At 39.8% G+C, this 27,078-nt stretch overlaps 1 protein-coding gene across 2 annotated transcripts in view; it reads left to right on the forward strand.

The window, feature by feature from the left end:
* Positions 1–26,713, forward strand: part of RFTN2 (raftlin family member 2) — a 78,500-nt gene extending 51,787 nt beyond the window's left edge. For both annotated transcript variants that reach the window (XM_025894070.2, XM_025894061.2), the window contains 2 exons: positions 13,997–14,075; positions 26,385–26,713. In XM_025894070.2, the coding sequence (XP_025749855.1) occupies positions 13,997–14,075; positions 26,385–26,657 (352 nt within the window). In that variant the 3' untranslated portion in view covers positions 26,658–26,713. The remainder of the gene's footprint in view (positions 1–13,996; positions 14,076–26,384) is intronic.
* The last annotated feature ends 365 nt before the right edge of the window (positions 26,714–27,078 follow it).

Here is a 27,078-nt window from a genome sequence, read left to right on the forward strand (position 1 = left end):
CCCAGTGGCCTTCCCCTTCCACAGCCTCAATGACCAACCAGTTAACACTGAGTAATTGTCAGGTGCAACTCGAGGTAGCAACTCCTCCTTTCTCAGTCTTACCCACCCTCCTGCCTTCTCTGGCTTTTCCAGCTTAGCAATTTACCCCTGTCCAGTATCCCAACTTCCCCACAAACTTTAAAACGTTAGATTGGCATGGCTTTATAATAAAACCACATCTTCAGGGAGAGGGACAAAGGTTGATACAGAGCAAAGATACTCAAGCTTTAAATGGAGGGGTTAGAAGTAAGCAATTAAGCTGCTTTTCTTCTCAGAGATCTATTGGTAACTGTTCTCACATTATGAGTGACAACTCCCTGAAGCATTATTTCCCAATGTTTTAAATCTGTGACATTCCTGTCAGGTCACAGTATAGCAGTAATTCTCAAGATTCGGTCTTCATACCAAGCAGTATGAACCACCTGGGGAGCCTATGCACATACAAGGGCTGGAGGCCCACCCCAATGGAATAGTCAGAAGCTTTGAGGGTGAGACCCATGAATCTGCATTTTCACAGGCCCCTGAAGCTCCTTAACATTAGAGGAATTTTGCAGAAGGTAGTGAGAAAGGAACTCTTCATCCCTACCTTTCTACCCCTCACAGTCATGCCCAAGCATTGGTCTAGTCCACTCCCCACCCCTCTCATAATAATTTGTGTACGTGGCCTTCTCATCTTTTTGATGGTTCTCATAGGTGTATAATTTAGGGTGTCATCTAGCTCATTATAGTTAGCTCTTCCTAAAAGTACTCTAAATTTTGAAACTTTCATGTTCCTTTTTCCCCAATAAAAAAAATATATATTTATCACCTCCCTCCCATTCACTCAGAGATTCTGCTCTCATGAGTCTAAATTTTTCTTGGGACACCTAGTTGGCTCAGTCGGTAGAGCATGTGACTCTTGATCTCAGGGTCCTGAGTACAAGCCCCATGTTGGGGGTGGGGCCTACTTAAAAATAAAATTTTTTAAAATATTTTCTTAAAATGGTATGACTGACTGGGCACTGATTAGGTCTAGCCTACCAGGTGGGAAAAAAGAGGTCTCAAGTATAATGTGAAGGGAGAGGGTGGTAGAACCTGGAGCCACACTTGACCACCTTGTCCTGTGTGTCAAACTGCATAACGTCACAGGCTGTCCCCAGTGAGTAGAAGGCCCGGCTCAGTGGAATGAGGAGTGGCTGTCCACTGGTTCTGAAGCAGAGGTAGCACCACTACCTCACCACCATCCCAGCTTCTCCTGTCTCCCTAGGACCCCTTGAGGCACTATGAGGTCAGGGTAGGACTTTCAGGCCCTCCTTGTGAAGGCTCATCTTTATGTGTAATTAAAATAGCAAAAAGGCTACTTGCAGGACTGCTCATTAAACAACTTTGTAAGAGCAAAAAATTGAACACAATATAAATGTCTATCAAAAGGAGTGGTGTGTGTGAAGGTTAAAAAGCTATACAGCAAATTCTAGTAAATGGTCAGCTCTTGGGATTGTGGATGGGGGACAGAACTACTTTGTCTTTATACATTTTCTGTGATTTGACTTCTTACAAGGAACACATATCTATCCTATTTTTTTTAATTTTTTTAAGTAAAAAAATCAATTAATAAAAAGATGTGGAACTATATATAGTGTGTCTTGAAGGAGCCTATGGCTGGTTAAGCTTAAATTTAGTACATAATCAGGCTTGCATTTGGGTTGAGGCAGGTCGAACTTACGTACCTACGCAAGTATAGGTTGTAGAGGAGCAGTAAAAACATATAAACCGTCAAAGTTGGATGGAATCCTCATGTAACCATTTAACAGATCCCCGCTTAGAATCTGCTGTTTACCCTGGATAGAAAATAGTAGAAAAATACTTTTCAACAATAATCGCCCTTATGCAACAAGGCACACTAGAACAATGTCTACTGTTCTTCCATATGCCAGGAACATTGTGTAATATTGATATTTATTTTGTTCCTTTACATTTTGTAACTTGGGTCCTTCTAGGAGCCTGCAAGGTAGACGCCCTAGGATGAAGGTGAAAGTTCATTGTTATTATCTGGTAACAAAGATTATTGATAAAACCTGCTAATCCTCTGCCTTCTTATTCTTGTCCAAATATGCTATCTCTGCAACAATCATACGCTTGTCTTAGCTGCTTCAGTACACACAAAGGTAGTACTCACTGTCAGCCATGTCATCTTTAAATATAAGGAAAAATACTACATACAGTTCATCTTGGTCAAGGTAGAGGATAGAGTCGGAAAGTTTTTTGGTCTCTAAAACTAGAGGAAGAATCCTCATTTTAATTACAGCTTCACCATGAACTAGCCATGTGACCTTGGGAAGTCACCTAAACTCCTTAAGCCTCATTTTCCTCAGCTGGAAAATGGCACAATAATATCAGCTTTACTGGATTGTCATGATGATTAAGCAAGACCATAAAATTAGAGCTATTTTATAGCTAATCCTTTAGCAGAACCAAAATCCCGAAGGAGATAAAACCAATTATGCAAGGATGATTGCTCAACCTGTCCTAAATCAAGATAGTTCAGAAAATGTAAATACTGTAGTTCACTATATACTAAATCAGCACTGAGGATTACAAGCCAAATAAAGGAACAGAAATAAATAACACTATAAAAATACAGACTTACAAGTATACACACACCCAGAAAAACCAATATCTGTCATGATCTTTTTTGGGGGGGCCCACATGACTTAGAACCCTTTCCAGTAAGAATTTTCCTCCTTAAATATTTTTGCCTCTTATACAACAATAGTGTCTTAAGCAATTTCAACTTTTTCCCACTCTTCTGTCACATACACCATAACTTGAACTGTCTATACATAAGGTATTTTCCTCTCATTTCTTTCATTAGTCAATTATATTCTGTTACTAGTTTGCATAAAAATATTTTCCCAGTGTGTCCTTACACTAAGGTTGTTGCTTCATTATCTTAGGCAATATCATACCACCAACGTTTAAAGCGACATTGCCATGGAAACATGATAATGTGGTAATCGGATAGCACTACATTATTCCAGGGTTATTGTTGTCAGCTGTGAAAACTTGCCAGAATCCCTTCTTAATCGTTATCACTATGTGATAATGGGCCCAATTATTTTCTTTTCGAGAAATCAAGGTGAAAATTGACATTAAACTCTTAGGGCAAATCTGGTAGAGGATCAAATTAGCCCAACTAGCAGCTAATATTGCTGACCTTAAAAGAATCACCAGAATAAAATGTAAGAGGAGCCCAAGTTCCCTCTGTTTGGCTACCTCAAACCAGCAGGGTCATTCCCCACTCCCTGAATAATAATCTGGAAAGGGATGGGTGGGGGAGGTGCATTTTAACAAGAACCCAAGGTGATTCTGATGTACTTTCAGAAACACTGAATTATAGCCTTACAGAGAGAGAAAGCATTTTAGAACACAATATAGAAGAAAGGTGTACACCCTCATATCTCAGAAGACAGAATTTAAAGACAGGGTCTTTGGGGTACAGTGAATCAAGTTACACTGTTCTGAGAATACAGAACAAGTCTGGTCCTTAAGAACAAGATCTGAATAACAAAAAGAGAAAATTATCTTCTTGCTGTGATGTTGGGGACCCTGCTCCGTCATGCGTTCTCTGCAGCCCCTGCAGACAAGGCTCCACAGCCTTGCGGTCACCACAGCCCAGAAGCACTGAGAAGTCTTCGTAGTCATTTGAGACACTTATGTGCCCCAAGGATTTCCTCTCAACCTTCAAGTGGCAGCTAAAGCAGAAGCTGCATATTTATACACAGTTGAGGGAAAGGCTAGGGCTTCATGTCTGGTCCATTTTAATGCAGTTCTCTTCCCTTTCTAATTTAAATTCTGTAGAAACAGTATGGTGTAATTCAGAGTCAAGCTCATAGTAATCTTGCAGTGAGCAGCATTTTGATAAGGCCACGTTTTTTAAAATAGTCATTTTGTCTACTGTAGATACTTCCAGTTAACCACTTCGTCAACTGAACTTAAATTTTTAACATTTTGTCAAGCCGAGGGGTTGGGAGGAGCTAAATTGTGGGAGTGCTCTTTTTAGTTTTTAACGCAGCATATTAATGTGAGTATGACCCCGAGAAACAAACCAGGGTCATAAGGCAAAGGAACTTTGTGACTAAGCACAGAGCTATAAAGGTGCATGCTAAAATAATTTTTTAATTTTGCTTTTAAAAAGTGAATTTTATTTCATTAAAATATGAAAAGCAAGGATTTATTCATTTCTGAGTTGCAAACATTAAACATGGCAATTAATTAACGAATGAAATGATACAAAACTAATCAGAAAATATAAATTAACATAACAGTTCTGTTTCCTCTAGTCTAATGGATTTTGGAACCATAAATGAAAACTTTTATGAGTATGTTTATTTCACAAACGACCAAGCAGTTGCAGATAAACCACTCATTTGGAACCAGCTCAGCTGTATTCAAACTGAATCACATTTTCACATTTTATTTTAAAATGTTCTTTCAGTTCAACTCAAGTATCTATTGAGTGCCTGGTATGTACAAGGTAATATTTTATCCACTCTAGAGGCTGACTCTGGCTTCATAATTGGCTTGGAGACACAACACAGTTACAGATAACTAATGCAGCTCCCCCTGAAACTAATAATATACTATATGTTAACTAAATTGATTTAAATAAAAAAATCTTTTAAAAACATACACATAACTAATGCAGAACAGATCATGACAGGTCTTGCAGTGGAGGTCTACAGTCTGTATTCACAATAGGAGCAATACTGCCCCAGGGTAGTGAAAATTGGTTGTGGGAGGAGGTGAAGAAATCTTAAGATACTACAGTGGTTTGTGGTCCTACAAAAGGTCACAGTACCTAAACACAAACACAGCATATCTCTAGTTTTAAAGATACTATTTATTTATTTTTTATTTATTTATTTTTTTTTTGAGTGAGAGAGACAGAAAGTATGAGCAGGGGGAGGGGCAGAGAGACAAGCAGAGTCCCTGCTGAGCAAGGAGCCAGACTCAGGGCTTGATTCTGGGACCCTGAGATCATGACCTGAGTCAAAGTCTGACACTTCACCAACTGAGCCACCCAGGTGGCCCTCTTTAGTATTAAAATTTAAAGGGGGGAAGGGGGCATGGGGCACCTGGGTGGTTCAGTTAGGGAAGCCTCTAACTTTGGTTCAGGTCAGGATCTCAGGGTCCTGGCTCTGCACTCAGCAGGGAGTCTGCTTTTCCCTCTCCCTCTGCTCCCCCCATGCTCCTCCTCCTCCTCTCTCTCTCTCTCTCAAATAAATAAATAAATAAAATCTTTAAAAAAAATTTAATGGGGGATTTGGGGAATTAGATGATAAATATCTAAAAAAGTCTTCTTGAGGAACACCTGGGTGGCTCAGTCGGTTAGGCGACTGCCTTCGGCCCAGGTCATGATCCTGGAGTCCCGGGATCGAGTCCCACATCGGGCTCCCTGCGTGGCGAGGAGCCTGCTTCTCCCTCTGACCCTCCCCCCTCTCATGCTCTCTCTCTCTCAAATAAATAAATTTAAAAATTTTTAAAAAAGTCTTCTTGAGGAAGCAATAATGAAAAGAGTTGAGCATAAGGCAGGTGAATATGCTTGAAGACATCCGTGAAGGAGGAGGGCAGGTCTGTGAAAACAGTGGTATCTGAGGGGGACCTTTAGGAAAGAACAGAGCTTCCAAAAGCAGTTTTAGAGAGCAGAATACTCCTGGTGGCAGATAGGGCTAACTATTTATTACTCGGTTTCATCTCATGTAGCAGCACTGATCTGTTGGTAGTGGCTGCCTGTAACACTATAAAATCCAAGGATTCTGAGACTAGAACCAGGCTTAGCAAAAAAGACTGCAGTGACCAATTAGTGATGTCTGCCATGTGCATAGAATGTGGAAAGTTAAGGTATGAATACCACAAATTATTTCCTTTCTCTAGCAATCTTAACCAAAAAAACAGGAAAGTGCAGGATATATTCAAGGAAAAATGAATACAGGCCAATGAATTCCTAAAGACCTCTTCTAATTCAAAACCCAAAGAATTCAAGACTGATTTTTACCAAAAAATAAATGTGAAAGGGGAGGGAGCATATTTATCATGTGTAAATCTACAAACATTCTCCTGCATGTCACCATTGCATGTACTCCTAAAACAATTTGTCTTAAACACACCCGTAGGAAGTGCACAAAACACAAATGGGTGTAATTGTAATCACTTGTATAATTTCCACTGGACAAGGAACAGTCCGCCTGTTGCTGGCATCTTAGAAGCACCCCCATGTATTTCCTACTCCTTTCACTCAGAGGTAACATCCTAATTTTTAGGATAATCACTTCCTTGCTTTCCGTAAGAGTTTGATCACTCATGCATGCATACCTAAACAACACAATTTAGTTTTGCCTGTTCTTGAATTTTATGCATATGGATATACAAATATAAAATATACTTCAACGTGTTGTTTCTTTCACTTAACATTGTTTATGAGATTTACCCTTGTTGTTGCATGTAGCAATTTCTTTATCCATCCTGCTTACTTGTGATTTGGTTGCCTCCAAAGGTTGGCTATGACAAGCAGCACTGTCCTGAACATGAGCAGGGATCCTAGTGCACATAGCCATGAGTTTCTCAAGGGTATAGATCTAGAGTTGGAATTGCTGGGTCATAGGGCATTTCTTTAACTTTATTAGATAAATGCCAAACTCTTTCCAAGTGGAATGTTGCAGTTTACACTCCTAACCACAGAATATGAAGTTCCCATTGCTCCAATAAAAATATTGTCAGATTTTTACATTTTGCCATCCTAGTGTGTATACAGTATGATCTCAGTGTGGTTTTAATTTGTATTTACCCAGTTACTACTGAGACTGAGCACATTTTCACATGTTTATTGGCCATTTGGATTTTCCTTTTATAAAGCACCTATTTAAATCTTTTTCCCACATTTAAAGTTCTATTTATAAGAATTTTTTATATATATACTGGATATCAGTCCTTTATTTTTTACATGTGTTGTAATTATCTTCCCTAATTCTTTGTGGCTTGTCTTTTTACTCTTTCTGTGATGTCTTTTGATTAACAGAAGTTTTTAATTTTAAAATAGGCAAATGTATCTATCTTTTTTTTTAAGATTTTATTTATTTATTTAACAGAGAGAGACACAGTGAGAGGGAACACAAGCGGGGGGGTGGGAGAGAGAGAGAGAAGCAGGTTTCCACTGAGCAGGGAGCCTGATGCGGGGCTCAATCCCAGGACCCTGGGATCAGGACCTGAGCCGAAGGCAGACACTTAACGACTGAGCCACCCAGGCACCCCCAAATGTATCTATCTTTTACCCTTCTTGGTATATCATTTAAGAAAATCTTCCCCTTTCCTGAAGCAGCTAGGGAAGGGGAGAAGTGAATTATTTTTAAATTTGGCTATAACATGGGCCATTTTAATATCTCTAACACAAAATTCTCTAAGCTACAGTTATTATAAGCTGCTGTGCCTAAAGGGTAGGTTTTGTGAGAAGGAAAAGGAATAGTTAAAACTTAAAAGAGTCATAATAAACGTCAGTGAACATCATAGATGTAAAAATACCTAAGAAGCCTTTTATTTCACCTCCAAGACTTTGCTCACTTTTATGATTTTTTTTAATGCATGTTCTGGACATCAATACATTCACACAGAAACCAAATGACCGCCTTTTCATACAGTCTTCGAGTCTTCAAATATTTGCTGAGCACCATTTAGAAAGGGGACTTTCTGTTAATTAACATGGAAGATGCAAAGATGAGGAGACAAGATCCTCAGGGAGCTCAGACATGGTAGGGGGAAATGTGTACCAGCAACAAGACCCGGTAAAGGGAATGAGCTCCATATGAGGGTTCCATGGGAGCCCCAAAAAGGAGGTGTTGCTCTTCAGTTGAGGGATCATTGAAGACTTTCTGAAAGAGGTCACCTTGAAATGAATCTCAAAAGATGGACAGCCTGGAAAGAGGCAGAGGTGGTGTCATGGGCATTCTGGTGGGAGAATACCACAAGCAGGAATTCCAAGACTAGACATGAGCAACTGACAATTCACACAGGACCATCAACCATGATCTTGGTTTTTTTATATTTTGAAAAATGTAGAAAGACTTGCTCCCACCCACCCATAAATTCTAAGTGTTCCAGCTCTGTTTCAAAGATGCTTGAGGGGCACCTGGGTGGCTCAGTTGGTTAAGTGTCTGCCTTTGGCTCAGGTCATGGTCCCAGGGTCCTGGGATCAAGTCCCACATCAGGCTCCTTGCTCAGCAGGGAGCCTGCTTCTCCCTCTCCCTCTGCCTGCCACTCCCCCTACTTGTGCTTTCTCTCTCTCTGTCAAATGAATAAATAAAATCTTTTAAAAAAAATTCTTGAAATCATAAGCAAATATTGGACCAAGCACAAGTTCCTGTTGTCCTCATTACTTCCTGCAAAAACAATCTAAAAGTTTAAATGTCACTAAAGATATTATCAAACTGTGATAGAACTGCTTTTTAATTTTGTTTTTGTGCTTGTTTAGTAATGCTGTTCACTCTTAACTGAATTCATGGGGCGAATTTTTTAAAGCACAGTTTCAATGATCCACCTTATATGTGGCACTTAAATGCCATGGGTCAAGATCTTGCTCCTGTCTCTCTTTGCTTTTGCCATACAAACACGAAGACCTGTGTGGTCTGTTTAAATAGTCTAATCGGCCCAGGAAAAAAATGAACACTTGTCTTTATTTTCTTCATTATTCTCCACTACAACTCCTAAACATTATAAGCTGAAATGATACATTTGTGAGATGCTACATAAATATCTGAACTTTTGCAAAATAGTCTGTGCTTATCCATTCATTACAAAGTTTTCCAGTCAGAATGGAATTAAATTAGGCCACTCTTCTCTGTAATCAGGGCTTTACTGAATCCCTTCTACACTTGTTGTATAGATAGTATGCTGGTGTGGGAAATAGAGGAGACTGAAGACAAAACTCTTAAAAACTCTGGGTCTCAATTTCCTTATCCACAAAATGGGGAAAATAAATACCTTTGTGCCCACCTTAAAGAGTTATCAGAAGAGGGGTGCCTGGTTGGCTCAGTCAGTGGAGTGTGTGACTCTTGATCTTGAGGTTGTAGGTTCGTGCCCCACGTTGGGTGTAGAAATTACTTAAAAATAAAATCTTTCTAGAAGGTGGGGGGGGCTATCATAAGAAACAAGCGTCCTCATTTACAAGGAAAGCACTCAGTACATCAAAAGCACCACACAAATCCAAGTTACCCTTCTTAGTTTAGTCCATGAGGTCTTCTGTTGTTGGGAAGCCAGTCTTTTTCTTGGTAATCTGTAGATGCCATAGCAAACCCTGCTCCCTTAAACAACACCCAAATAGAAAGTCTTCTTTTTGTTTTCATATGAAAGGCATAGAAGAAGGTAAGGAAGAGAGAAGGAAACATTTATTGACCGTCTGCTATGCTTCAGGATCCATGCTAAGAATTTTACTTCCACCACCTCACTGATATTGTTAGAACCACCTCTGTTTTACAGAAGAGAAACAGGAGGCTCAGAAAGTCTTGGTGACTAGCTCAGCATCACATAGCTAGTAAGTGGCGACACTCAGATGCAAACCCAGTGTTGGTCTGACTCTAAAGCCATACATGCTGTTTCCCCCACACTCGACTGCCTCTCTAATAAATATGTCACTGACAAATGATGTGTCCGCACATTTCAGTGTGAAGCTGTAGAGCTGGTCAAAACCCCATTTTCTCTCCCATCTGTGGCCTGACTCCTCTGTTTCTGCTGTAAATACAATCTCTGGTTCACTCTCCCCAGATCCTACACTAGTGTCTGCCCACATTAAAAGGTGAGTGTAATACCAAGACAGAGAGCAAAAGGCCCTTGTCCCAGGGACAGCAGCAATGCTGGTGGTCTCTCTTGCTTCTTCTAGGTCTACACCTGCCCTCTGGTTTTTGCCTGATCCTAGCTATGAACCAAGAGCTGACTGAGGCTTTATCCTTTCACTCTACTTCAACTGATCTGACCTTTGCCTTATCTCCTTTAGTTTGGATCAACGCCCCGGGTCCCACATGAACTCTGGCCTCTGGAGTCACGATGCTTTCCTGGTCCTTCTTCTGTACTATGACCCTCCTTTCCCTTCCCCAGTCTGGGCCCTTTTATCCCTTCATCCTGCTCCCCTTCATTGCCTGCAGGGAACTTAGCGCCCCCAGGCCTGCCCTGGCTGACCCGTCCCTCGTGCTGCCTGTGCCCTCATGCTAACAGGGGCACAGGGATTATCTGCTGCCCTCAGGAAGGAAGAACTAATGAATGTTTTCATATCTTTGCAGACTATTCCCTTGACGAGCTTATCCTTACAGCTTACACTCTTGACCAACACAGGTTGTGCCAGAACTCTTTCAGAGCTTATGTGTAAATCTAGTGTTTCTCAAAAGCTGCATTCATTTCTGTTACATCAAAGCATGATTGCCTATTAATAATAGTCTAAAAGAGAATTTGAAGATTCTTAAATTCCTTGCAGGAAAATACAAAGTTACTCAGTTAACTTTTTGGATGAAAATTGCTGCAGGGAATAGGAGACAGAGGTCTTGACCTCTGAGTATCTGGGGCATTTGAACCGCTCTCTGGTCCTGTAATGACATCATCAGTCAAATACTTTCAGAATCTGTGCTATGAGGCAAATATTCCACCCCAGCTCAGTAAATAGAATTACCTCAGGAGCCACTGGAGACAGTGAGGCACTCACCCTGCCAAATAGTTGTCCCTCTGTAAGGCTTCAGACCTCTTTCCCTTAGTTCTACCATGTTTAGATTCTCCAGACCAAAAAGAGTTCCATACCTCACAGATGTTCTGAAAAGAGCAGGACACATTTTAAATCAGAATGGCCCTGGGGCGCCTGGCTGGCTCAGTTGGAAAAGCATGCAACTCTTGATCTCAGGATTGTGAGTTAAAGCCCCACATTGGATATAGAGATTACTTAAATAAATAAACTAAAACAACAACAACAACAACAACAACAACAATGTGAAAAAAAAATCAGAATGGCCCTCAGAAAACCAGGGACATAGCAGTCTCAGACATATTTCAAATTGAGGCGCTTGTTCTAAGGACCTCCCCAAGAGATGGGAAAATGCTGACCTTCCAGTCTTACCTGGGCTTCTGGAGACTGTCCTAAGATAGCCTTTGAGAAGGCATCTCTTCATTTACTGTTTTACCCCATTAGGAAAGGTCGAGAAGCCTGCTCTATTTTTTTTTTTTTTAAGATTTTACTTATTTATTTATTTGTCAGAGAGAGAGCACAAGCAGGGGGAGCGGCAGAGGGAGAGGGAGAAGCAGGCTCCCGCTGAGCAAGGAGCCTGACGTGGGACTCGATTCCAGGACCCTGGGATCATGACCTGAGCCAAAGACGCTTAACCCACTGAGCCACCCAGGCATCCCAGAGAAGCCTGCTCTAGGTCAAACATCACATCCTAGGGCATTCAGACTTGCCTCAGCCTATAATGGGTTGGAAAGAACTCACTCCAGGTCACTCACAATCCCTACCCTGACATTCTCCTGCTTTCTATTCAAGAAGAATAATTCTGCCCTGAGCCCTCCTCATCTTTGCAGAGTTCTAGGCCTGGTTCCCTAGTGGGATTCTCTACCTGAATCACACACTTTGAACATTACCAAGAAGCCTCCTCTGTATTCTCAGGTATCTTCTCCATTGACTTTTCTCTCTAGAAGATATTCTAGATTCTAAGACGCTTAACTCCACCCTACATTTCATTAAACAAATAGAAAAAGTAGAAAGGAGGCGCCTGGGTGGCTCAGTCGTTAAGCATCTGCCTTCGGCTCAGGTCATGATCCCAGGGTCCTGGGATCCAGCCCCACATCGGGCTCCCTGCTCAGCAGGAAGCCTGCTTCTCCCTCTCCCACTCCCCCTGCTTGTGTTCCCTCTCTCGCTGTGTCTCTCTCTGTCAAATAAATAAAATCTTTAAAAAAAAAAAAAGAAAAAGAAAAAGTAGAAGGAAATCACATTTGTCGTACACCTTCTAGGAGCAGGCACAGTGGAGGTCTTCATACACATCAACATAATTATCCTTTGCAAAGTCCCTGACAGGAAATGAAAGCCAGAGAATTTAAAAACTTTGATAAAGTGGTATCATCAGCTATTATGGTAGAGTTAGGATTTAAACTCAGGAACTCTTTGGCTCCAAAGCCACTGCCTTTTCCAGCATATTCCATACTTCCCAAACACAGACGAGCCTATTCTGTATACTGCTAGTCTCTTCCCTGTATGCCTACATCACAACCCATGTCTCCTGATGATTGTTCCCAAAAGTAACAATATACAGTTACCCCTTGAACAACATGAGTTTGAATTGTATGTGTCCACTTATAAGCAGATTTATTTTGATAAATATAGTATAAAACTGTAAATGTATTTTCTCTTCCTTATGATTTTTTTCATAACATTTTCTTTTCTCTAGCTTACTTTATTGTAAGAATACAGTATATGATACATATACAAAATATGTTAGTTAACTGTTTATATATTTGGTAAGGCTTCCAGTCAACAACAGGCTATTAGTAGTTAAGTTTTTGGAGAGTCCAAAGTATATGTGGATTTTTTTTTTTTAAGATTTTATTTTTAAGTAATCTCTACCCCCAACCTGGGGCTCAAACTCACAACCCCAAGATCAAGAGTCACATGCTCTACCTACAAAACAACTTAGGTGCCCCCATATGTGGATTTTTGACTGCGGTGGGGAGGGGGTTGATGCCCCCTAACCCTCATGTTGTTCAAGGGTCAATTATACTTCATACCAAGTCTTTTCTTCTAATCAAAGACAAGGTTAAACTAAAATAAGATTAGACTAGAAGCATTCTTTTAAAAATAAAAATAAAAAAGAAGCAGTCTCTTATTACCACTTTGGGGGAAATTTTGCTATTTCTCAAAATTCAACAGTATTAGTAAGTTTGGGATTTTCAAATGGCGTGGGGTTAACATATACCGCTAGGGCCAGAGTTTCAATGTTGCATTTGTTTTCCAGAAAAAGAGCTCAGCATAAAATGCAGCTAATAGTGAGGTTTTGTTTGGGTTTTTTGCATAATAAAAGTCGTAACTGAGCAACATTAGCTACAGACACTCCTCCCCATAAAGCCATGGAGACTGTGAAAAGCATTTCAGAGAAATACAAACCCCAAGTAGTCTTTGGCAAGGGGTAATTTGCCATGATGATAGTTAAATAAGGAGAATACTGAGTAGCTGACTACAAAGAAGCATCTGAAAATAAAACTAGCTGTGGCTCAAGTCCCTCATCTGAAAATGTATATAAAATCTCTCACATGTGACAGCCTAAATTGGTCTCTTCTTCTTATGAGGCAAATTTGACAATGCATACCAAGAAGCTTAAATCATACCCTTTTGACCTAATAATCCTACTCCTGAGACTTTATCTCAAGGAAATAAGTCATAAGAATAAGGAAGACTATCCATATTTTACAACAACATTATTTAAAATTTAGTGGAAAACTGGAAACAACCTAATTTTCCAATAATACAGGAAAGACTTAATACATTTTAGTATCTTAATTCTTTGAGAGACTGCAGCTATTAAGAATATGATCACAAGTGTACAAACAAGGAAAGGGAGTTTAGTGAAAAGGATAGAACACAGAAATGCAAATATGTAGTGGTTACAGAACTGTGAAAATTCTCATTTTGATAAAGACTAGGAGGGGGCAAAAAAAGATTAAAAATACTTACATTAGCACATTGAGATTACATGTTTTAAACAAATTTTTCTTTGGTAATGACTATATTCAGTTTTTAGGCATTTTTTTCTTGTTTTTCCAGCTACAACTTATATAGAATCATATTTCATAATTATTTTTGGATCAGAAGATTATATTACAAAGGATGCATGTGGAATATTCTAGCCAAGTGTAAAATTGAGAATTACTAATTTGCCAATACTAACACTATTGTTTTAATTTGCAGTGAAGGGAATTTGGCTACAAAGCAAGTTGTGTTCCTTCAGAGACCAGTTATGTGGAATTCAGTTGCTCAAACCCCAGAAGTGAGTAAAATTGATGCTTTACTAAATGTTCTACTGAAGCATTTAATCCTTAAACTCTCACTGTAATTCTAAATGGTGAATACAGATGAGGAAATGTGGACTTGATATGGAAATAGTCTCTAAGCCAACATATAACAACAAAGGAAGTATGTCAGTAACCAGATGACAGGAGACAGTTCTGAAGGGGATCAAAATATGTTACCCAAAATGTGCCACCTGGGCAAAGGATTATTTTGAGCTGAAGGCAATTAAGAAACACAGACATAGGAGTAACTTTCTATCCTCTCCCTTTCTGATAAAAAACAGGGCATAAATTTCCCTTTTTAAAGGTAACTGGCTCAGTCAGTAGACTCCTGATCTTGAACTTACTCTGACTCTTGATCTCAGGGTTGTGAGTTCAAGCCACATGTTGGGCGTAGAGATTACTTAAAAAATAAAATCTTAAAAAAAAGGTAACACATTTCCATTTGTAAAGTTGTTCCCCTCTCCTGTACTAGGAGGAGAAGAATCCTACTAATCACCAGAGATGACTTATTGCTAGAGATGGCACTGACTTGAGTATACATAAACAAACCTTACTAAAATAAACCTTATCTTCCATTAGGTTTGCCACATACATACCTTTCCACAATTCACTGCCCATAGAAGCCCAAAGCCCTGTTCCTTTGTCTAGTCACTTTGCCAAAATCATGTATAAGCTCCCAGGTCTCACAGCCTCTTTAGGTTTTCACTTTTTCTCTGTGAAGCCCCCACGGACATCCAAAATAAACTTCTTCTCCTGTTAATCTGTCTTTTGTTAGTTTAATTTGCAGACCTCAGGTACTGAAACAAGAGGATAGAGGAAAAGTTTTTTGTGAGTGTGCCTAATATTGCAACAGTCATACAGATGGCCAACACACACATGAAAAGATGCTCAACATCACTAATCATCAGAAAAATGCAAATCAAAGCCACAGTGAGAGATCACCCCACACCAGTCACAGTGGTTAATATAAAAAGGATAAGAAATACAAGTATTGGCAAGGATGTGGTGAAAAGGAAATCCTTGTGCACTGTTGGTGGGAATGTTAATTGGTGCAGCCACTGTGAAAAACTGTATGGAGTCTTCTCAAAAAATTAAAAATAGAATTACCATATGATCCAGTAATTGCACTTCTGGGCATTTACCTAAAGAATATGAAAACACTAATTTGAAAAGAGATATGCACCCCTATGTCTATTGCAGCATTATTTACAATAGCCAAGATATGGAAACAGTCCAAGTGTCCATCAATACATGAATGGATAAAGAAGGTGTGGTACACACACACACACACACACACACACACACACACACACACACCATTAATGGAATATTACTCAGCCATAAAAAAAGAATGAAGTCTTGTTGTTAGCAACAACATGGATGGAGCTAGAGAGTATAATGCTAAGTGAAATCAGTCAGAGAAAAGACAAATACCATACGATTTCATTCATACGTGGAATTTAAGAAACAAAACAGATGAACAAAGAAAAAGACAAAAAAAAAAACAAAAACCCCAGACTCTTAAATATAGAGAACAAACTGGTGGTTACCAGAGGGGAGGTGGGTGGGGAGACAGATAAAATAGGTGAAGGGAATTAAGAATACACTTACTATGATAAGCAGTGAGTAATGTATACAATTGTTGAAACACTATTTGTACACCAGAGACTAATATAGCACTGTACATTACTTACACTGCAATTTAAAAATAATAATAAAAAAATAAAAATATTACAGAGATTCCATTTATACAATATTCTCAAAAAGATAAAACTACATTGTGGAGAACAGGTCAGTGGTTGGGGAAGGGAAGTGATAACGGGATCGCACGGGAGGTTTTAGGGAAGATAATGGAACTGTTCTGTGTCCTATTGTGGTTACACAAAACTATACATGGCTGTGGAAATTCATAGAACTATACACTTTTAGTATATAATAATCTAAAAATTAGAAGATTGGTCTATAAATCACATAGTCTACCTTTTTTTTATGTCTTTGTCCTTCATTAAAGTCTGTCCTTGGTAGAAACTAAAAGAACAGTGGAACAGATCAATGAAACTGGGAGCTGGTTCTTTGAAAGAATTAATAATATCAATAAACCCTTGGCCAGACTTATCAAAAAAAAAAAAGAGAGAGAAAGGACCCAAATAAATAAAATCATGAATGAAAGAGGAGAGACCATAACCAGCACCGAAGAAATACAAACAATTATAAGAACATATGATGAGCAACTATATGCCAACAAATTAGGCAATCTGGAAGAAATGGATGCATTCCTAGAGACATATAAACTACCAAAACTGAAACAGGAAGACATAGAAAACCTGAACAGACCTATAACCAGCAAGGAAACTGAAGCAGTAATAAAAAATTCCCAACAAACAACAGCAGCCCAGGGCCAGATGGCTTCCCAGGGGAATTCTACCATACATTTAAAGAAGAATTAATACCTATTCTTCGGAAGTGGTTTCAAAAAATAGAAAAGGAAGGAAAACTTCCCAACTCTTTCTATGAGGCTAGCATGACTTTGATCCCAAAACCAGACAACGACCTCACCAAAAAGAATTACAGACCAATATCCCTGATGAACATGGATGCAAAAATACTCACCAAGATACTTGCCAATAGGATCCAACAGTACATTAAAAGAACTATTCATCATGACCAAGTGGGATTTATTCCTGGGCTGCAAGGGTGGTTCAACATCTGCAAATCAATCAATGTGATACACTACATTAATAAAAGAAAGGACAAGAACCATATGATCTTCTCAATAGATGCAGAAAAAGCATCTGACAAAGTACAGCATCCTTTCTTTATTAAAACTCTGAACAGTGTAGGGATAAAGGGAACATACCTCAATATCATAAAAGCCATCTATGAAAAGCCCACAGTGAATATCATTCTCAGTGGGGAAAAAAATGAGAGCTTTTCCCCTAAGGTCAGGAACGCAACAGGGATGTCTACTATCACCACTGCTGTTTAACATAGTACTAGAAGTCCTAGCCACAGCAATCAGACAACAAAAAGAAATAAAGGGCATCCGAATTGGTAAAGAAGAAGTCAACTCTCTCTCTTCACAGATGTGGAAAACCCAAAAGACTCCACCCAAAATGGCTAGAACTCATACAAGAATTCAGCAAAGTGGCAGGTTGTAAAATCGATGCACAAAATTGATTGCATTTCTATATATTAACAATGAGACAGAAGAAAGAGAAATTAAGAAGTTGATCCCATTTACAATTGCACCCAAAACCATAAGATACCTAGGAATAAACCTAACCAAAGAGGCAAAGGATATGCATTAAGAAAAATATAGAGGGATGCCTGAGTGACTCAGTCGATTAAGCGTCTGCCTTGGACTCAGGTCATGATCCCAGGGTCCTGGGATCGAGTCCCACATCGGGCTCTTTGCTCAGTGAGGAGCCTGCTTCACCTGCCTGCTGCTCCCCTTGCTTGTGCTCTCTCTCTCTGACAAATAAATAAATAAAATCTTTAAAGAAAGAAGGAAAACTATAGAACACTCATGAAAGAAACTGAGGAAGACACAAAGAAATGGAAAAACATTCCATGCTAACAGATTGGAAGAGAAATTATTGTTAAAATGTCTATGCTACTTAGAGCAATCTATACATTCAATGCAATGCCTATCAAAATACTATCAACATTTTCCACAGAACTGGAACAACAATCCTAAATTTTGTGTGGAACCAGAAAAGACCCCAAACAGCCAAAGGAATGTTGAAAAAGAAAACCAAATCTGGTAGCATCACAATTCTAGACTTCAAGCTCTATTACAAAGCTGTAATCATCAAGACAGTATGGTACTGGCACAAAAACAGACACACAGATTAATGGAACAGAACGGAGAAGCTAGAAATGGACCCTCAACTCTATGGTCAACTAATCTTCCACAAAGCAGGAAAAAATATCCAGTGGAAAAAAGACAGTCTCTTCAACAAATGGTGTTGGGAAAATTGGACAGCCACATGCAGAAGAATGAAACTGGACCATTTCCTTACACCACACACAAAGACTCAAAATGGATGAAAGACTTAAATGTGAGATAGGAATCCATCAAAATCCTAGAGGAGAACACAGGCAGCAATGTCTATGACCAGCAACTTCTTGCTAGATACATCTCCAAAGGCAAGGGAAACAAAGGCAAAAATGAACTATTGGGACTTCATCAAGATAAAAAGCTTCTCCCCAGCAACGGAAACAGTCGATTAAACCAAAAGGCAGCCAACAGAATGGGAGAAGATATTTGCAAATGACATATCAGATAAAGGGCTAGTATCTAAAATCTATAAAGAACTTATCAAACTCAACATCCAAAGAACAAATAATCCACTCAAGAAACGGGCAGATGACATGAACAGACATTTGTCCAAAGAAGACACCCAAATGGCCAACTGAAAAAAATACAAATCAAAACCACAATGAGATACCACCTCTCACCAGTCAGAATGGCTAAAATGAACAACTCAGGAAACAAATGTTGGTGAGGATGCCGAGAAAGGGTTGGTGGGAACGCAAACTGGTGCAGCCGCTTGAAAAACAATATGGAGTTTCCTCAAAAAGTTGAAAATAGAGCTACCCTACAACCCAGCAATTGCACTACTGGGTATTTACCCCAAAGATACAAATGTAGTGTACTGAAGGGGCACCTGCACCCCAATGTTTATAGCAGCAATGCCCACAATAGCTAAAGTGTAGAAAAAGCCCAGATGTCCATTGACAGATGATTGGATAAAGAAGATATGTTGTATATATACAACGGATACTACTCAGTCATCAAAAAAATGAAATCTTACCATTTACAATGATGTGGATGGAGCTAGAGGGTATTATGCTAAGCGAAATAAGCCAATCAGAGAAAGAAATATTAGATGATTTCACTGATATGTGGAATATAAGAAACAAAAGAGAGGATCATAGGGGAAGGAAGGGAAAAATAAAACAAGTCGAAATCAGAGAGGAAGACAAACCATTAGAGACTCTTAATCATAGGAAACAAGCTGAGGGTTGCTGGAGGGAAGGGGTGTGGAGGGATGGGGTAACTGGGTGATGGGCATTAAGGAGGGCATGTGATGTAAGGAACACTGGTTATTATATAAGACTGATGAATCACTGAACTCTACCTCTGAAACTAATAATACATTATATGTAAATTAATTGAATTTATTTTATAGATGAGGATATGGAGGCTTGGAGAGTGCGGCAGATGCTGTGTGCACGTGCGTGTGGGGGTCCGAGCACATGTGAGCACTCGTGCGTGTGTGCACACACATGCACCCCATCCCCAGGAATCCTTTCATGTTCTGTTTTCTACTCCTAGAAACAACACTGAATGGAAACTCTACTCTGAGTTAGTTGAAACTTTTTAAAAAGGATTTTGTTTATTTATTTTGACAGAGAGAGACACAGTGAGAGAGGGAACACAAGCAGGGGGAGCGGGAGAGGGAGAAGCAGGCTCCCAGCTGAGCAGGGAGCCTGATACGGGGCTCGATCCCAGGACTCCGGGATCACGAACTGAGCTGAAGGCAGACGCTTAACGACTGAGCCACCCAGGCTCCCTGAAACTAAATACTTTTAAATGACCTTTGTTTCTTTTAAATAATTATCAAAGGGAAATGGGCTGAAGAATTTAAATGAAATAGAGACTTTTAGGTAATAAAAATTTTTGATTAGTTTTGAGTCTTCAAAAGAAACAAAAAAGATCTTGGGATTCTTTTTTGAATTCCAAATATCTTAAAGAAAAGATCTTGGAAGAAAAAATTGAGAACATTTAGTAGATGGAGACAAAATTCTGGTTGGACCCTCTTATCCTACTGAATGTCACATCCTTGAATTCATTTAGAGACCTCCTTCCAAAGGAAAGAAAAATAAGAATAGATAAAAGGAACAAGATAGAAAGTCCACTGCTTTAATCCTGCATAGCCTTACTTCATGAGAATTTCATTATGCAAGGACAGTCCTTTTTCTTTTTTTTAAGCAAGATTTACTGTTTTTTTAAAATATGGACAATGTTAGTACTTACCACAGGGTTGTGAGGGGGATTCAGTTAGAATACATGTAGAGGTCTTAGCACAGTGCCTGGTCATATGAAATGTTGCTTTTGTTTTCAATAGGAACGTTTTTCTTTCAATACTAGATGATTAAACACTACAATAACTCTATGGAGAAATTGAAGAAGAATCTAGAAATTCCTAATGACCCTCCATTTTCTCCAGCTAAAAATTACCTTCAGCTAGTATGCAACAATGTAGTATATTAGTTTTTGATTATCCAAAAAACATATATATGTATATATATACATATATATATGAAATACGGCAAAATATTAACAAGTTTAGAATTAGGTAATGAGTATATGGTGTTTGTTGTACTATCCTTTAAACTTTCTGTCTACTTGAAATTTTTCATAATTAGAAAGTGGGGGGGGGTGCCTGGGTGGCTCAGTTGTTAAGTGTCTGCCTTTGGCTCAGGTCATAACCCCAGGGTCCTGGGATCGAGCCCCACATCGGGCTCCCTGCTGGGCGGGAGGCCTGCTTCTCCCTCTCCCACTCCCCCTGCTTGTGTTCCCTCTCTTGCTGTCTCTCTCTCTCTGTGTCAAAATAAATAAATAAAAATCTTTTTAAAAATAAATAAATAAATAAAAAGAAAGTTGGGGAAAATTAAGCTAAAAAGCATTAGTCATCAACAACTTTTTTATTAGTTATTAATTAGTAACTAATTAATTACTAAAATGCTATACCAAAAAGGCCCATAAGGAATGATTTAAATACAACAGAAGGGTCTCTTTCTCATAATAGTCTAAAGATGGGCAGGGCCCTCTAGGGTAGGGCAAGGCTCTGCTTCATGACTGGTTACCTCTGCTGCCCTCAACCTTTGGCTTCTGCCTCTGGACCCAGGGCTGTTGTCACAGTTGTTGCTATGTCCAGCCAGCAAGAAGCAGGAAAGAGGAGTTCCAGGCATGCTTCGAAGGCAGTGACCCCTAAGCCACGTATTTCTTCTCTCATCCCATTGACCTGAACTTATTTATGCCACCACAAGTGTCTGCAAGGGAGGCTGGGATATGCCACCTGGGCAACCACGTGCTAGTGCCACAGTGAAATAGCACATGGCCAGCTAAAAGTTGCAAGGCATTGGCAAGGAGGAGTTCTGTTATTGAAAAAAAGATGGAGAGAATAGGGAGACAGGAGTTTAATGTTAATGGTTCCAATTTTAAATTGCTTTTCTTCTTTAGAGCAGTTTTACATTCAAATCATATTCTTGTCTTTATATCTCAAAATGAATGATTTCAGGAGGTAAAGGCTTCTCGGGCACATCTGTTGAACCATTTCTCTAACACAAACCAAGAAGTGAAGAGGCAGCAGCCAGAAAAATATTCTAAATTAGATCTTTTCCAAAGTAGCTGTAATAAAATCATACGAACATTAAGAAATATTTAATGTACACATTAACTTCTTTACCTTACAGTGAGACAATTATTAAACTTTGTTCTTACTTTTTCAGTCATTTGAAGTTGATTTGAAACTATTTGAAAATCATAAAGGTCATTCTTTACTCATTAACTGTTAGTATCCTTGACTGAAGTCCATGTGAAATCCAATCAGGTGCTAGTGTAAGCAGAGGATGTCGTATCTCAAAGAGCATTAAGTAAAAATCAGGATAAAAGCATTTTGCTTTTATATTTAATGAGGTTCTTCATCTAGAGAATGCTTTCCACTCAAAGCAAATGGGCTTTTTCCTGGTGTGAGCAGAAGAGGAAGAGCGGTCCCTGCTGTCACAGGGCAAGTTTCAGGCTGGAGATCAGCTCTCTTCTGGGCCACCCATGCTCTTACCTATTGATGTCCCTCCCTGGAAGTGTAAGGGACAGAAACCCTGCTCAGATAGCCTATGTATGTAAGGGAATTTATTGGCTTCTAGGTGGGAAGGATACTGGCATAGCTTTTAACATCAAAAAAGAGCTACAAGAACCCTCAGGTACTGACACAGGAGATTCAACGTTGCCAGGATGTTCTCTTTCATCTGTTTGTTTCAGCTTCTATGTGCATATGTGCAGAGGGCTTCTAATAAGGTGAGTGTGGCCACCTCATCAAAAAGAGCTTCTTAGGGGGGCGCCTGGGTGGCTCAGTCATTAAGCATCTGCCTTCAGCTCAGGTCATGATCCCAGGGTCCTGGGATCAAGCCCCGCATCAGGCTCCCCACTCCACGGAGGGCCTGCTTCTCCCTTTCCCACTTCCCCCTGCTTGTGTTCCTGCTCTCACTATCTCTCTCTCTGTCAAATAAATAAATAAAATCTTTTTTAAAAATTTTTTTAAAAAGAGCTTCTTAGAGTGCCTGGGTGGCTCAGTCAAGCATCCAACTCTTGATTTCAGCTCAGGTCATGATTTCAGGGTTCTGAGATTGAGCTCTGCACTGAGCTCAGTGCTTAAGATTCTCTCTCTCGGGTCACCTGGGTGGCTCAGCTGGTTAAGCGTCTGCCTTCAGCTCAGGTCATGATCTCAGGGTCCTGGGATCGAGTCCCATGTCAGGCTCCCTGCTCAACAGGGAGTCTGCTTCTCCCTTGGCCTCTCCACTCTGCTTGTGCTCAAATAAATAAATAAAATCTTAAGAAAAAAAAAGATTCTCTCCCTCTCCCTCTGCCCTCCCCCACCCTCCTCTCTAAAAAAAGAAAGAGCTTCTTTATCCTACAGTCCATCTAGTAATCCCAGGGAAGGGCCCTGATTGGATCTGATTGGGCCATGTGCCCACACAGCAGCAGGGAAGAAGGTGGATAGGAAAGCTGGCTAGCAAGGTGGTTGTCCACTACACCCTTTTCCTTCCCAGACTTGAATGATTTTGACAACCCCAAGCTGGGACGACCCAGGAACAAGTTCTGTGAGTAAGCAGGGGTGGTGTCTCTCCACATATTTCAAAATCTCTAACTAACTCTTCCAAGTGGTACTAGAACTACACTTCTGCTTGCAGTAGCTTCCTGATCCTCCTGCAAACCTGAGACACACAAGGAAGACAAGTCCTGAATGTTGCATTCCAAGTTTTTACTGCTTTATAAACTATATTTTTTTAGCTCTTCTTCTACTCTGTCCATCGTAACACTTTCCATGACAACACCATGTCTTATGATTGCTCATGTAATTCTGGCTTCATTCTTTCCTTTTTGTTTTTAAGACACTGACAGTGAAAAATGGAAGCCAGAATGGTAGGATTCCCTAAAAATTCAACTGACTTGTCACTGAGGCTCATGTATTTAAAATGGGTCACCCATTTTTATCAAATATTGAGAATGATTCTCAAAAGTTAATAGATTTTATCAAGAATGGTATTAGATCTGCATCCAGATCTTGGTATAATTTCCTCCAATTTTATAGTGAAAATATCAGAAAAAAATGAGAAGCTATATGAATAACTAGGCCATGTATCATGGAAAATTTCTCCCTATTGACATAGAGAAATATTCAAAATAGAGTGCTAAGTAGAAAAGTGAGTTGTACACATCTATGTGTGCATATGCAAATACATATTTAGAGAAAGAAACACAGTAAAACATGCCAAATTTTAACAGCAGTATCTCTACAAGATAGGATTGTGGGTGGGTTTTGCTTTTTTATCTTTGCCAGATTTTCTACACTGAACGTGTATTATTTTTGTAACTGAAGGAAAATTGTATTTGGGAAACATACAAATCTTTGACCTTAAATCTACTCATATTTTTGCAGCTGTGGGTAATATAGTGTGCAAAGAACGAGATAAGATACTTGGGATCCAGTTTGAGACCAGCTGTTCCCTGACCTTGCATAAATCCTATCTTCCTTCTGGGCCTGGGTCCTACCTCTGTTGGATGAGGGTTTATAGTAGATGATCTCTCAGGACTGGTCAGGCTTCAGACTCCTACATTCTAAGTTATGAGAACATTGCAATTTGATCTGTTGGAAAAACTATTAGTTAAAGTGGAGAGTAGAGTGGGGGAGGCAATAGCATTGCTGAAGATGTATTAAAAGAGTCATATGGTAAAAAAGAAAATAAAAGTGTTTGTTCTGAAATCTTTTTTAGACTTACCTACCATGCTAGGTATTCCGTCATCTTCTAATATTTGAAATTTACATTTGGTGGCTGCTCACTTATTAAAACTTATCTAAAAGTAAATTACTATGAATATCATATCATTCTGAATAACACCCATATTTTATTAAGAAAATTCTCATTGAGTATATGAGAGTTGGCCTCTATTGGCTGGCATACAATAAGGAATTTATTACAATATTTACATTTGGCCCTGTTGCTGGTGAGGAAGGAAAGGTCTGGGCAGCCAAGTGCTCCCAAGCATCCCTGCCTTCCTATTTCTCTCAATCAACATTGAGAGGTCATCCAAGAGTAAATGCATTCTTTATGCATGTGGGAAAGGGAGCCAGCAGAAAGGAGCCCAGCCTGGCAGTACCCACCAGCCCTTCCTGCAGCCACAAGGCCATATCCTCACTGACCAGGGTCCCAGTGCCAGGGAAAGTATGCCATTCTCAAATCCAGCACCCAAAGAATAAAGCTGTCAGGTTCCACTGCTTGTATTAAATTCAATATTTCTGGTGAGTGAGAATCAAAAAGAAAAGGATTTGAGGGGCGCCTGGGTGGCTCAGATGGTTGAGTGTCTGCCTTCGGCTCAGGTCATGATCTCCAGGTCCTGGGATCAAGTCCCATGGCTAGCTCCCAGCTCGGCGGGGAGCCTGCTTCTTCCTCTCCCTCTGCCTCTCTCCCTGCTCATGCTCTCTCTCTCCCTCTCTGTATCTCTGTGTCTCAAGTGAATAAATAAAATCTTAAAAAAAAAAAAAGGATTTGAGATCTGATATTTGCATTTGGTGAATACAAAGGGGCCAATGGAAGTGTCACCACCACAGCTATGTCTGACTTGGGACCACGAAGGCTCTTGTTGAGGCAGGACCCACTTGTTCGCTTAAACTTGCCCAAGGACTCTAGTAACTCAGCGAAAAAGAAAGAACTGCCAACACATGCCTTTCTATGCAACATGCTGAGGGCTGCTTCTTCCTATACAAGCAACGTCATAAACGGTGGTTAGATTCCATGGTAGCATATTAAATCTAATTTAATAAAGTTTTTGTTTCCTTAGTATATTTGCCATGAAAACCAGTAGAAAATACTTTTTTATTTTATACACTACCAATTCAACAAACCTATGGGTTAACAAACTTTTATCAGACCAGCCTGGGCATCTGACTTTTACATTTTTTTTTTCTAAGTTTTATTATTGTAGCTCTTGCATTTAGGAAAATATAATCCTAGTTCCTAACTAACAATATAAATGAACTTCCAAGAAATAAACTCTCTGTAAATTGGGAAATTACTGTGCTTTTTTATCTTTTTAAATTTTATCTTTATCTTTGTTTATCCTTGTTCAGATTTTTGTACCTAAGAGTATGTGATCATATTCTAATGTCACATTATCAGTATTAAAGATACTTGTAGGGAAATCTCATCAGGAATCTGAACATCTGCCTGTTGAGTTGCTACAATTTACTCCCTGAGATTTCCTTGTATTGACTTATATGCCTTATTTTGACTTGTTACCTTGGCAAAGACCATGTCCTCTTCACTTTGAGCTGCACCAAGGACATTGTCAGCCCTCAGTAAATATTTCACAGCAAAAACACCCACAGTTTATCAAACAGTCTGCAGAACGAGCTGTTCCAGTTGCTGAGCATTCCCACTGGGTCAGGCAGCCGCGGTTTGTAGCAGAACAAGGAGAGTGGCCTGCCTGACCCAGGAGGACCCTCCAGGCATTCCCTCAGTATAAACACAGTCAGAATTGTGACTCCTCTGTGCAGTCTATTTCTACTTGAAATGGGTGTGAGGTGGCCAGTGAAGCACGTTTTCTGCTGTCTGGATCCCAACTAACACCAAGAAGAAAAACGGAACCTTTTTAATGTATTTCTACTCTACTTTGTTCCCCAAAGTATGATCTCAACAGGTTTCTCTCCCCAGAGATATCACTGAGGGCCCAGACATGTACACAACCAACTTATCAATGAGGAGAAGGATGTGCCAAGAAGCTACTAAGAGTTGTGAAACGGAGAGGAGCTCATTCTTACCGGGGCGGGGGCGGGGGGAATATGAAGGGTGGCTCTGAGCTGGTCCTTGAAGGCTTTTAGGATTTTGAAGAGAAGCAGGGAAAGGACATTTCAGGCCGAGTACAGTCTGTGCTAGATCCGAAGGACAGGAAAGCACCCATCTTTTTAACTCCTGGTTGCCAATCTCTTGTGTTTCAGAGGAAAGCAAGCCGGCATATAAGAGGTGAGGACCGGACCAAAGTCACCAGCAGGAGCATTGGATTGGACACGGCCACCTCACCACCAGCAGAGAGCAGAAACCCGCCTGAGGAGGGCCTCCCCTCTCCTTCGAGAGAGTGCTGGACGAAGGAGAGGAGGCCACCACAGTACAGCGGCTTCTCTGGGTTCAGCAGCAGCGACAGTGTCCTACAGGAATTAGATGACGGACAGTTTGACCAGGAAGACGGAGTGACTCAAGTCACTTGTATGTGAGCAACGAAGTCAAGCAACAGAAGGCCCTGTAAATAATTAAAATAATTGCCAACTGACTTTATTGTATTACTTTATCTGCATTTACGTAATATTTTGAATTTTTCCAGAGTCTGGCTTTCCTCTAATCTGTATAAACTTGGGCTCAACCTCCTGGACAAGGAAGAATAACCAACATATTTGTAAATTTAGAATCATGTTTACACTTCTCTCAACTAAAACATCTGTTTAAACAGATGTTTCATTAGGTTATTAACCAATAATCTACTTCAGTTTCTCATGAATGTACAGGATGTACTTTTCTTTCAGTTCCTGATGAGAAGCCTAAATATATCAACCAATGTTTTGCCTAATTAGGAAGTTCTCAGGAAGTCAGAATCTTAGTTAAGGTAAAAAGCAATCTCTATCTCTCTTTAAATCCCTC

This window comes from Callorhinus ursinus, unplaced genomic scaffold, assembly GCF_003265705.2.
Source record: "Callorhinus ursinus isolate GAN/ISIS: 27379988/994484 unplaced genomic scaffold, GSC_fseal_2.0 scaffold2, whole genome shotgun sequence".
In the NCBI taxonomy this organism is placed as follows: Eukaryota; Metazoa; Chordata; class Mammalia; order Carnivora; family Otariidae; genus Callorhinus; species Callorhinus ursinus.